Below are 13,133 nucleotides of genomic sequence, written 5' to 3'. Positions count from 1 at the left end.
GTTTCCGTACTTTTCCTCCACCATGTATTTCCAACAATAGAGCCTTTGCCTCATGCAATTCATCTTTCAGACCCACATCATGCAATATTATGCAATATTAACCATCCTGTTTTTCCTGGCCATCCTGGCTATAAGTTATAGACATCATATAATTTAGAGCTGGAAGGGCCCTAAAACTTCCTATCCCAGTGGTTCTCCGCCAGTGGTTACCATACTTTCAGTGAGACCTGGTGAACTACAGGCGGACCCTCGGAACATCTCTAAGGATTCATTCTTCTTCAGTTCCTTTGTATGCACATGTATGCCAGGATTCTCTTTCTGACTCCAAATCCAAAGCGTAGGATTTGGATTCTGCCTCTCCAGCTCCTGACCACACTTAAGTATCTCTATTTTAAAGAATGTAACTAAATTTTATCAATTTTCTTTGCATTTTATAATTATCACAATTAAGGTAAGAATAAACTTTTACATTACAAACGTAGATAGTCTAGACACTGAATTACTATCCAATATAGTAGCCAGTAGCCAGGTGTGGTTATTAAATTTAAATTAATTAAAGTTAAAATTCACTTCCTTAGTCTCACTAGCCACATTCAAAGGGCTCAATAGCCATATGTGACTAGTGGCTGCCAAGCTGGACAGTGCAATATACAATATTTTTTAAATTTTTAAAAATTTTTTTAGAAATCAGAAAGCTTTTTTATTTTTATTTTATTTTTTTGTTATTAGTTTTTTTATCATCTTTTTCAGATACCTTATAGCCTCACTTTACTCCTTCAGTGGAAAATAGCACTTTGGTCTCTAACCCAAACCTGTTCTCCCTGTCAGTACCCCATGCTCAGAATCTCTCGTCTTTTCTTTTTCTTTCTTCCTTTCTTTTTTTTTTTTTTTTAAATTGTGGTATACAGACATATAACATTATATTAGTTTCAGGTGTACAACATAGTGATTCAATATTTGCATGCATTGTGAAAGGATCACCACAAAAAGTCTAGTTAACATCCATCACCATACATAATTACAATTTTTTTTCTTATGATGAGAACTTTCGTTTTTGGTGAAGAAGATTGGCCCTGAGCTAAAATCTGTGGCAATCTTCCTCCATTTTGTATGTGGGTTGCTGCCACAGCATGGCTTGATGAGCGGTGTAGGTCCACACCTGGGGTTTGAACCTGTGAACCCTGGGCTGCCAAAGCAGAGTGCGCCTAACTTAACCACTACACCACCAGGCCAGCCTCTGATGAGAACTTTTAAGATTTACTCTCTTAGCAACTTTCAAATATGCAATACAGTATTGTAAACTATAGTCACCATGCTGTACGTTACATCCCCATGACATTTTATAACTAGAAGTTTGTACCTTTTGACCACCTTCATTTGTTTTTAAAATCTCAAAAGATTCTATCAGACAGTGTTTGATGAAGGAATGACCCTAGACCACCCACATTAAGCCCAGGACTAACTGATGCTGCTTTTGAAGCATACTTTATTTCTTAGTCCTCAAGAATTCTCACGGAGGGGCTGGCCCAGTGGTGCAGTGGTTAAGTTAGCACGTTCTGCTTCTTCGGCCCGGGGTTCTGCCGGTTCAGATCCTGAGTGCGGACCTATGCACCGCTTGTCAAGCCATGCTGTGGCAGGTGTTCCACATATAGAGGAAGATGGACACAGATGTTAGCTCAGGGCCAGTCTTCCTCAGCAAAAAGAGGAGGATTGGTAGCAGATGTTAGCACAGGGCTAATCTTCTTCTTCTTCAAAAGAAAGAATTCTCACGGTGCCTTCACCAATGAGCTAAGTGGTGACAAAATCTGAGTTTTAAGACCCACAAACTCCTAAAGTGATCAAGTGGAAAGAGAGCAGGGTTTTTCCCACAAAGCTTAAAACTATACTCCCTGAACTTTATTCCAAACCAGTTGCGGTTATGTGGATGGACAGAGAACAAGAAAGTCCTAACACCTTCCCTCCTTGCCAAGAAAATGGTCTACAGCCAGCTTTACCCGACTCTAATAACAAGTCCCTGACAAAGTAGGTCCAACATCAGATTAACATGGGTCATCTGGTGCCACTATGAGAGCCATTTAGGATCTTGAAGTTATCTAAATAGGATAGAAAGCCAAATTCTAAAACCTATCAAGGAGAAGGGAAATTTAACAACCCCAATTAGTCCTGTAGAGGGAAACTTCCTCTGGAAGGCGGATGCAGGCTAAGAGACTCAGAAGGAAGACTTGTCTTATAACATTGCCAGCTGCGCGTGCTATCCCAACAATACAGGTTGTAATGCCTTCTGCTGCTTGTTTGATGGGCTTGGAATTAAATCATAATCCTGGTGGCAGGATCCACTGAGCTGGCTTGATTGCTGTTCTCCTTTGATCCTTGAGTGCCCTTTGTTGTTAAACAATCTCCAAGGAACCATATGGTCTCACCCTTGTACTCACTGTTCCCTCTTCCATTATCTCCAGTCTCTTTGTCCCTGCAACGGACTGGACCTACCACACTTGATTTTCCTTTTTATTTTTGACAGCTTGCCCTAATTTCTACTGCACTCCACTCTTTCATGCTGGTAAATCCACCCGAATCCTATACCCAAATTCCAATGATCTAATCATTAAACTGATTCCTAGACTCTATCTTTCCTTCATACTTGGACTTCTCAGAATTTACAGCCTCTGGAGTTACAGCTCGGGCAGCCCCTCTGACCCTGTATTTGGGCCGTGCTCTACAGAGCCAGCTCTGCTGCAAGTTCAACTCCCATTGCCTGGCTCAACTGGTCCCGGGTCATTCCAGGATCTCCAAAACCACTCTATGCCCCCAAGTGGGCCCAATAGGGCCAAACAGCCTCTAATGTTTTATATCTAGCTGGGCCCAAATTATAATACTTCCTCCCACTTTTACAAATTCTACATCTCTCCCAAAGACCATTTCAAGGCTTCCTTTCTGTGTGAACCTTCCTTAAGGGCAGGCCATCATTGTAGATTTTCTGCTCATCAATCTTTAAAAGATCTGCATTTAGTTCCACACATTGATTATATATGCTAATAATTCCTCCCAATTTCTTGAAGGTAATGGCTCATTTATTCATTTACTCAGTCATTCAACTTTTATAAAAACGTATAAAAGCCACTCTCTTAGATGATAAAGGTACAACAGGTAAAAAAGTTTGTATTCCAAATCTTGAAGAGCCCACAATTTACAGAGGAGTACAGAGTAAGAATGTAAATTCACCTGCTTATTGAATAACTCGATGACAACTATGGGGGCGTGGAAACTCTTTATTTTTATTTTATTTTTTTACAGTAGCCATCAAAACTATTTATTAAGGGCCTATTAAAACTCAAATTTCACCTTTGGTTTTGATTCTGGAAAAATTAGACAAACACCCGTGATTTTAAGACCACATCATTGACATTTTTGTCATTGATTTTGGGATATCAGTCATGTGTCCTTATTATTGCAATATAATTCCTGTCTACTTCAATCCGTCTTTTTTACTTCTTTTTTTTTTATTGAGTTAATGATAGGTTACAACCTTGTGAAATTTCAGTTGTACATTAATGTTTGTCATTCGTGTTGTAGGGGCACCACTTCACCCTTTGTGCCCACCCCCGACCCCACCTTTCCCCTGGTATCCACTAATCTGTTCTCTTTGTCTACATTTTTAAATTCCTCATATGAGTGGAGTCATACTCAGATTATCCTTCTCTAACTGGCTTATTTCACTTAACATAATTCTCTCAAGGTCCATCCATGTTATTGCAAATGGGATGATTTTGTTCTGTTTTACAGCTGAGTAGTATTCCATTGTCTATATGTACCACATCTTCTTTATCCATTAGTCTGTTGATGGGCACTTGGGTTGCTTCCATGTCTTGGCTATTGTAAATAATGCTGCAGTGAACATTGGGGTGCATGGGACTTTTGGAATTGCTGACTTCAAGCTCTTTGGATAGATACCCAGTAGTGGAATAGCTGGGTCGTATGGTAGTTCTATTTTTAATTTTTGGAGGAATCTCCATACTGTTTGCCATAGTGGCTGCACCAGTTTGCATTCCCACCAGCAGTGTATGAGGGTTCCTTTTTCTCCACAACCTCTCCAACATTTGTTACTATTAGTTTTAGATATTTTTGTCATTCTAATGGGTGTAAGGTGATATCTTAGTGTAGTTTTGATTTGCATTTCCCTGATGATCAGCAATGATGAACATCTTTTCATGTGCCTATTGGCCATCCGTATATCTTCTTTGGAGAAATGTCTGTTCATGTCTCCAGCCCATTTTTTGATTGGGTTGTTTGATTTTTTGTTGTTGAGTTATGTGAGTTCTTTATATATTATGGATATTAAGTCTTTGTCTGATATGTGACTTGCAAATATTTTTTCCCAGTTAGTGGGTTGTTTTTCTGTTTCAACCCTGTTTTCATTTGCCTTGAAGAAGCTCTTTAGTCTGATGAAGTCCCATTTGTTTATTCTTTCTATTGTTTCCCTTCTCTGAGAAGACATGGTGTCCGAAAAGATCCTTTTAATACTGATGTCAGAAAGTGTACTGCCTACATTTTCTTCTAGAAGCCTTATGGTTTCAGGTCTCACCTTTAGGTCTTTGATCCATTTTGAGTTTATTTCGGTGAATGGTGAGAAAGAATGGTCAATTTTCATTCTTTTACATATGGCTTTCCAGTTTTCCCAGCACCATTTGTTGAAAAGACTTTCTTTTCTCCATTGTATGCCCTCGGCTCCTTTGTCGAAGATAAGCTGTCCGTAGACGTGTTACTTTATTTCTGGGCTTTCAATTCTGTTCCATTGATCTGTGCACCTGTTTTTGTACCACTACCATGTTGTTTTGATTACTGTAGCTTTGTAGTATGTATTGAAGTCAGGGATTGTGACGCCTCCCGTTTTGTTCTTTTTTCTCAGGATTGCTTTAGCAATTTGGGGTCTTTTATTGCCCCATATGAAGTTTAGGATTCTTTGTTCTAATTCTGTAAAGAATGTCATTGGGATTCTGATTGGGACAGCATTGAATCTGTAGATTGCTTTAGGTAGAACGGACATTTTAACTATGTTTATTCTTCCAATCCATGTCCGTGGAATGTCTTTCCATCTCCTTATTTCGTCGTCCAATTCTCTCAGAAAGGCCTTGTAATTTTCATTGTATAGGTCCTTCACTTCATGGAAACTCTCTAACTGTTTATAATTATGATGTCAAGAAAAGGCTCTGGATGGTAAAGAGGTGGTAGTTAAAACTGTATTTTCAGAAAAGGACAAATTAAACTTTAGGATTATGCCAGGTATAAGGAACAGCAAAGTTGGGTGTAGGGTAGGGCTTAGAATGAAAGAAAAAGGTAGATTGTAGAATGAAAATTATCGTGAAAAGAGAAATTTTCTTGATACATAAATGTAGACAGCCATGAACATATTCAGTTCCATTCACTTTCTGAGGAGGAATTTTGTGACGCAACAATAGACAAAGAACATCATTTAAATTCATGCATTAGCGTTGACTAGAAGTTTCAGGGACTATGGGGAGAGGGCCCTATAGAGAAATTAATGCAACCAATATTGATGAGTCAAAGTCCTTTTAAAGCAAAACAAATGTATATTCAAAAGGCACCCTAAGAACTTTTTAATATGGTCTCCTATTTTCCTAGTCCTCTTTTCTTTTTTTTCCTTTCTTTATTTTTTTTTAGTTTTTGAGCAAGAATAGCCCTGAGCTAACATCTATGGCCAATCCTCCTCTTTTTGCTGAGGAAGATTGGCCCTGAGCTAACATCTGTGCCCATCTTCCTCTACTTCACATGTGGGACACCTGCCACAGCATGGCTTGATAAGGAGTGCATAGGTCCGCACCTGGGATCTGAACTGTCAAACCCCAGGCCGCTGAAGCGGAGCGTGTGAACTTAACCACTTTGCCACCAGGCTGGCCCCTCTTTCTTTTTGTTTGGTGAAGAAGATTGTTACTGAGCTAACATCTACGCCAATCTTCCTCTATTTTGTATGTGGGACGTTGCCACAGCACAGTTTGATGAGCGGTGTGTTGGTTCGTGCCTAGGATCTGAACACGTGAACCTGGGCCACGAAAGCAGAACATGTGAACTTAACTACTACACCACTGGGCTGACCCTTAGTCTCCTTATTTTACAGCATGTAAAAGAACAGTCCATTTAGAAATTGGGAATTCCTTAAATTTTTTACCTTTTTGTAGATCAGTCCAATTACAGCTGTCTTAATTTTTGCTGAAGTAAGGATGTTAAAACGTTGATATTGCTGAAGGATCAGAGTTTGCAAAAAGACTACAACAAAAAGCGCTAATGCATAACCATAGCCACTCCAACCAAAATCTGGGCGGTGTTCACAGAAAATGATCATTTGCCTGAATGTCGTATAAAAATTGTAAAAGAGGAAGAAATGTTAAACATCTGAAGTAGTTAAACACTTGAGAATCCAGTGTTGTCAAATGCTACACAGACATGCACACACACATACATACAGATTCGTACTTCTTCTTCTCTACTTGCACAGTTTGACCTTCTGCCTTTATTTTCACTCAAGCATTGCATAATAAAGTAAATAAAGCCGACAATTATTTCCACAGGCTTGTGGGTAGGAGGTTAGTTTCTAGTTTTCATATGGTAATCTCATCAAATAATTAATTCTTCTGGTCTAACTTCATCATAAAAGTTGAGACATAGAGATATTTAAATTTTTTTTTCAAAAACATGCATTTTGTCAAATGCAGGGAAATGTGACAATCAGAACTTAAGTAGCGAACTTCTTAGAGTGGTACACAGACATGGTCTTTTTAAACACCTGAATTATATCTCACTTCTTGTAATTATTTTTATCCAATTTTCCTCTCCTCCACCTTTCTTATTTCCTCTTAAGTACAGTTAGACAACGGGGTGGTTCTAATCATAGCTATATTGGTTGCTTATTGGCCCTCAACTACAAACGCTGATAAAAACTCAGAATGACTGATGTCCACTGTTAATAACATTATACAGTCTCGCCCTTTTTAAAACTGCATCTATGTGACCAAAAATAATAATTTTAAAAGACTACGTATACTCTGCATAATGGTGGAAACATCTTGGGCACATACTCTGAGAGGACAAATTAACATCATTTATTCTGCAGGCTCAGTTCTTGGTTTATTTAAATAGTTCCTGCTATTTTGTAGGCAAAAGATATACTAGTAGATGTTTTAGAAATGTACTTTTTTACTCTGAACTCTAGAGATGCAAAAATATACTTTGTCATTGTAAATAGCTATTTTGAGGGAACTTACAGGTTATTAGAACCAGAAGGAAACCATACGTAATTAGGTAAGACTATACCTAAGTTTGTTTCCAAAAATATTGAATTTAAAAACTCACTCTTTATGTGAGTTTACATTTTTAAAATGGGAAATAAGAAATAAATGCCTAAGCTTTGATCAATTTTATTGGCAGCTTGAACAGCTAATGGGAGAACAATTAAAAGCAATTTGTGTTGCCCAAATTGCTTTACAAACCAAGTACTTCAAAAGATTAACTTTATTAAAATCATACTTTAGAAAAATATATATACAAGCATCTCTAATACTACTATTAAAACCTCTAGTCACTGAAAATTATTTGGAACAGTGTCTCAATGACACTATTAAATGATCCTACATCCCACACAGACATAATAACAATAGGAGGTTGTGTATTTCTTAGTTGATCTCTGAGATGCCATCCATTGGGATACCAAATTATTCTTATAAAAACAACTCGTTAAATGACTTCTTGGTCTCAGAATTAAATTTTCTGAAAGAGGAGCCCCATTCCTCTTTCTGTGGATATACCTATGAACTAGAATTTCCTTTCTCATAAAATCAATGAAATGACGATCATTAGGTACCATGGGGTTCTACACATATTAATCATGAAATACTAAAAATAACCTGTGATCAAGGCATGGGATAAAACATAAGTCTATATTCATGATATCAGATATGAACACTCATATTTTTTTGTTTGAAATACACTAGAATAAAAATCCATATAAAGGGGGAAAGAAGAGTAAGAACTATAATCAATAAAAAACATTATCTCTTCTAGTAGTAAATTAGTGAAAGTATTAGTTTTATATGCTTGATTACTACACATATGAGTCATGATAATATGAAATTTATTCTTATTCTTAAAGATAGTCTTCCCCAGTAACTTTTCCTTATCAAAAGGAAATATAGATGTCTCAAAATGAGCTTTTAAAATTATCTCTGCCAGGCCCAAATTATGATCATACAAACTCATAAAATTCTTTCTGATCACTCAATTGTTCCTCAGTGGAAATTTTAAGGTTATTCAACTACTCTAGAATGAGGGTCTCCTGGAAAAGTATAACTTTGGATAAGCCTATTTATTCAGTATTCCATTCAGGCAATATATTAGAGTTCTACATGCCAGGCTCTTCTAGCAGCTGAGGATACAAAAATTGAATGACACAGGATCCTTTGCCTGAAGGAGCTCATAGTCTAGGCAGGGAGAAAGACGTATCAACTGACTCATTTCAATGCAATATTGAAATTACTGTTTTGTGGGTATGGTCATGCTAGTGTGTTATAAAAATGTGTGAGAAAATTAGGCAGAACATTCTCTACCCCACACCAAGGACTTAGCAATTCTTTTTAGTACCCCATAGACTGCAAATTTTGGAGAACACAGAGACAGTGAATTGCCAAGACACAGTGAGATTCGCTAATGAGTTTCTTGTGCAGGAGTCATAAGCAAATGGGAATCAGAGCATGACTAAGAATGGCTGGGAATCCCCTGCCACTCCTTCTTTGAGAAGTTGGATCCAATTCCTCAGATCTGGGCTGACTTAGGGATTTGCTTGACCAAAATAATGTGGCTGAAGTGACATTCTGGGATTTCCTAGCCTAGTTCATGAAAAGACTGCTCCGAGCTTCCTGGAATGTTTACTCTGGGGAAATCCAGCTGCTATGAAAGAAGTTCAACTGCTCTGAAACCTCTGTGCTCAAGCTAACTATTTGGAGAGGCTATGGAGAGAGACAGACAGACAGACAGATTGATAGATAGATATCTGGCCATTTCGCATCACCACAGCCCCGACATCAGGCATGTAAGTTAAGAAGACATGATGGACGTGCCAGCACCAACACACATGGAGAAGAATCAAGGTAACCCAGCCAACAGCTGGAACCAAGGCCCCAGACGTATGTCTCCGTTTGAGCTGCTATAGCTATCTCCAGCTGTTCGAGCTACTCAGCTAAGGGCCCAATCATTATGGAGCAGAGAAAAATGATTCCTATCTGAAGTCCTGATCCACAAAGCCAAGAACATAATAAAATCATTGTTTCATTGTTTTATGCCACTAAGTTTTGACATGGTTAATTTTGCAGCAACAGATAACCAGAACAGGGCAGGAGAGGAGGATGCTGGTCGATGCATCTCTGATAGATTTCTGGCCACAGATGAGATAATCCTATTGTATATGCTTAAAAATAACTGTGATATATGGAGGTGAGGGGCAGAGGCAGGGTAAAAAGAGATCTGTTGTCTTGTCTGTGGGAGGTTTTAATCCGGGAGACATTTAGCTTATACTTCAATAGACACGGGAGCCAAATAGAGACTTGGGGGTGAAAAATGAGCAGTTTTCTGAGAGCAATGAAACCCCTTCTTGCCTCGGATTCTCTGACAGCATTCTCTCTTGGTTCTCCCCTCTCTGCAGTAGCCACTCCTTCTCACCACCCTTTGATAGATTTCCTTGTCTTCACCAACTTTACACATTGAAATATCTGATGGTTTTGTCTGTGGACATCTTTATTTCTCTTCACTCACACTAGGGTGATCTCATCCAGAACAATGCCTTGACATAGCCACTCTAATTTGGAACAGTTCCCAAATTTATCACTCCAGCCTTTGTCTTTCCTAGCTCCAGACTTATCTAGACAATTGCTCACTCAACATTTTTACCTAGATGGCTGTCAGGGACCACTTCCTAGTTAAAGGATTCATTAGAAGGACTTTCAGGACTTAGCATATAGTCATACTCATGGCTATAATTTATTATAGGATACAAAATAAAATCAGCAAAGAGAAAAAGCGCATGAAGTGAAGTCCAGGGGAAAACAGGTACTCGTTTCCAAAAGTCCTCTCCCAGTAGAGTCACACAGAACATGTTTAATTCCAGCAACTAATTGTGGTGACATATGAAAAATGTTGTCTACCGGGCAAGCTTATTAGAGACTCAGCATCCAGGGCCAGCCTCTTCCTAAAACACGCCCAAATTCCAAACTCCCAGAAGGAAAGCAGGTATTCAGCATGGACCAAAGTGATTGTATAAACGGTTTGGACACAATGAGCCACTCTTAACAGTTAGGGTGGTGGGAACCCTCCCGAAATCCAAGTTCCAGTTGCCAGCCAAAGGTCATCCCTGTAAGCAGGTCTTTCAAAGCACAGCAGTCAAGTCTGCTGTGTTGATTCTTTTCTGCACGATGGCAAATTTAGCAAGTCCAAAAGCAAACTCTACTCTCTACTCTTTCCGGAGCCTTCCAGATCTCAGCAAACAGTGCCTCATCTACCTTGCGACTTAAGCAAAAAACTCTGAAGGCATCCTTGATTTCTCGCATCCTCTCTCAACCTACATTCAATCTATCAGTGTATTATGTTGCCTCTACCTTTAGAGTACAGCCAGAATCTGACCACTTTCTAACACCTTCATTGCTACAACCTAGTTGAAACCACCATTGCCTTTGCCTGGATTACCTCAGTCTTCCAACTGGTGACCCTTCTTCCGCTCTTGCTCCTTGTTACATTGTTTTTCGCATAGCAGCCAGAGTGATCCCTATAAAATTTGTCTCATCATACCAATTCCTGCTCAAAATCTTCCAAAGGCTTCCTTTCTAACACAGAATAAAAGCCAATATCCCATCCTATTCCATAAGGCCCTTCAAGATCTTTTTCGCCCCTGAACCTTTCTAAACTTAATCTGATGACTTTTCCTCTCAGCTTCTCTGCTCCAGCCTCACTTGCCTCCTGTGGATCTTGAAAGATCCAAGCATGCTCCTGCCTCATGGCTTTGCCCTTCCTGTTCTTCCTATTTGCAGCAGATATGGTCTTGGCTTCCTCCCTAACTTCCTTCAGGACTTTGCTCAAATGGTACCTTATCGCCAATGGCTTTCCTAACCACCTTACAGAAAACATCAACTTCCATGTCCCCAGACTGGCATTTCCAACCCCCTTACCTTGCTATACATTTTTCCTTAACACTGATTATCTCAAAATATCATTTGTATTTATTTATTTGTTTACTATTATCTCTCCCATCTAAGTGTCATCAGAGCAGAGACTTTGTGACTTTTGCTCTATCCTCACGGTCTACTTAGGACAGAGTTTAGTATGTAGTAGGTACACAGTAAATACTGGATAAATATACGCCTGGATATCATCTGGGGTTCAGATAATTTAGAATGAATTCTATTTTCATAAGTTAAATGGTTCTTAAAAACTCCAACAACTTGAAAATGTATTCAGTACAAAAAATATAATCATAGGTTAATAAAAAAACCAATGTTTCCTTCATATAACAGTTAGAGGTAGGGCAATGCTTCCTTAAAAAGGGAAGCACACAGTCAAGGGCTCCGATCATTGTCTGCCTGTAAACTTTTGCATATGGATATCAAAGAAATACTACAAAAGTTCTTCAAATATTTACACTATATATTTACATACACATACATTTATATTTATATTCATATTTACATATTATCGCCCTGGCCAATAAAGTTCAACTCCCAGAAGACCATAGCTAAACAAAATAGTAAAGGTATGTATCATTTCATTTTCTAAACATATATTCAAGCCAGACTTCCTGGATTTGAATCATGACTCCGGCATTGTCTGACTGTGTGGACTTATGCAAACTACCAAACCTCCCTGTCTGTTGCTGCATTGTAATAATGGCTGTAACAATACTTCCTATCTCATAGGATTGCTGTAAAGATCAAACAAGATGATTAAAATAAAGACTTTAGAGCAGTGTTTAGTACATGGTTGGCTTCAGTAAATACTGACTATATTATCATAATTTGCATTTGTATCACAGGCAACCCTAATAGAACGTCCATATCCTAAATTTTGTGTGCAATGAGGACCTTCCATACTCTTTTTTAGTACAAGTTTTATGATGGAACACTTACTTATCGTTTACCTGTGGGGAGGAAAAAAACCAAGACTACAACTTACTTCATTATGAGTGGGCTAGTGAAGGATAAAATATCAGCAAGCACTTTGAACAAAGCAACTTGAATGAGGACAAATTTAAAGGTGTTCCACAATGCACAGAGCAGAGATGGTTTCCCGGTATGTGCCTCTTTATGAAAGGATGCCTATATAATGCAAGAAAATAAAAATGAGAAAATTGGACAGAACTAATACAAGTAAAAATGAACTATATGTATAAACTAACCATAAAATTAGTAATATACTCCAAAGATAATAATGTAACAAGGGAGGAATAAATTCAGTTAAACTTGAAAAAGTGACCCATATCATTGGTATGGTATCTCTACAGATCACTTGGTGTTACTTATACCATGTAGTATATATGAGCAAAGAAAGAGTTGTATTCTATTACTTTTGTGAATTTTGAAACTGTTTTATTAACATAATTAATTAATATAAATATAGTTTTCATTTTCAAATTATATTTTCTTTTGGGAAGTCTAAAGAAGACATATATGTGTACAGATATGATGCTAGATGTGGAGCACCTACTCTCCCTGCCCCATAAACTTTGGCCTTGGCCACCATATGATTTACTTTCACCAACAGACATGAGGCTCTGAGATATAGAAACCATCTTTGCCATGACAGTTGAGTAAAAGATATTGGTAGGAAGCCAAAGATACATACATATCAATACATTTGCTCCTGAATATTAAAGGGAAACGATGTTGAATAACTTGATGACAGAAAGCTGCAATAACAACCAATTGTGCTATGAAAATTGGTTGTCATTTCCCATGTTATACATTATTATATTAATACTATAAATATATTTTTATATTTATATAATTATAAATATATTTTATATATTTCTATATTATGTATTAATGATAATAATATCTCATATTTGGAACAAGTTTATCTAGTTTTAG

At 37.9% G+C, this 13,133-nt stretch overlaps 1 protein-coding gene across 3 annotated transcripts in view; it reads right to left on the bottom strand.

Moving 5' to 3' along the window:
* Nucleotides 1-13,133, bottom strand: part of LOC103542125 (ATP-binding cassette sub-family C member 2-like) — an 82,237-nt gene that overhangs the window by 56,622 nt on the left and 12,482 nt on the right. For 2 of the 3 annotated variants that reach the window (XM_070597589.1, XM_070597590.1), the window contains exons 4-5: nt 12,220-12,362; nt 6,182-6,359 (exon numbers count right to left, since the gene is read on the bottom strand). The exons of the other annotated variant lie outside the window; for it this stretch is intronic. In XM_070597589.1, the coding sequence (XP_070453690.1) occupies nt 6,182-6,359; nt 12,220-12,362 (321 nt within the window). The remainder of the gene's footprint in view (nt 1-6,181; nt 6,360-12,219; nt 12,363-13,133) is intronic. 3 annotated transcript variants of the gene reach the window in all.

The sequence above is a fragment of the Equus przewalskii genome, chromosome 27 (genome assembly GCF_037783145.1).
Source record: "Equus przewalskii isolate Varuska chromosome 27, EquPr2, whole genome shotgun sequence".
Lineage (NCBI taxonomy): Eukaryota > Metazoa > Chordata > Mammalia > Perissodactyla > Equidae > Equus > Equus przewalskii.
Note: the sequence above shows the minus strand (reverse complement) of the source record. Positions and strands in the feature narration are given on the sequence as shown.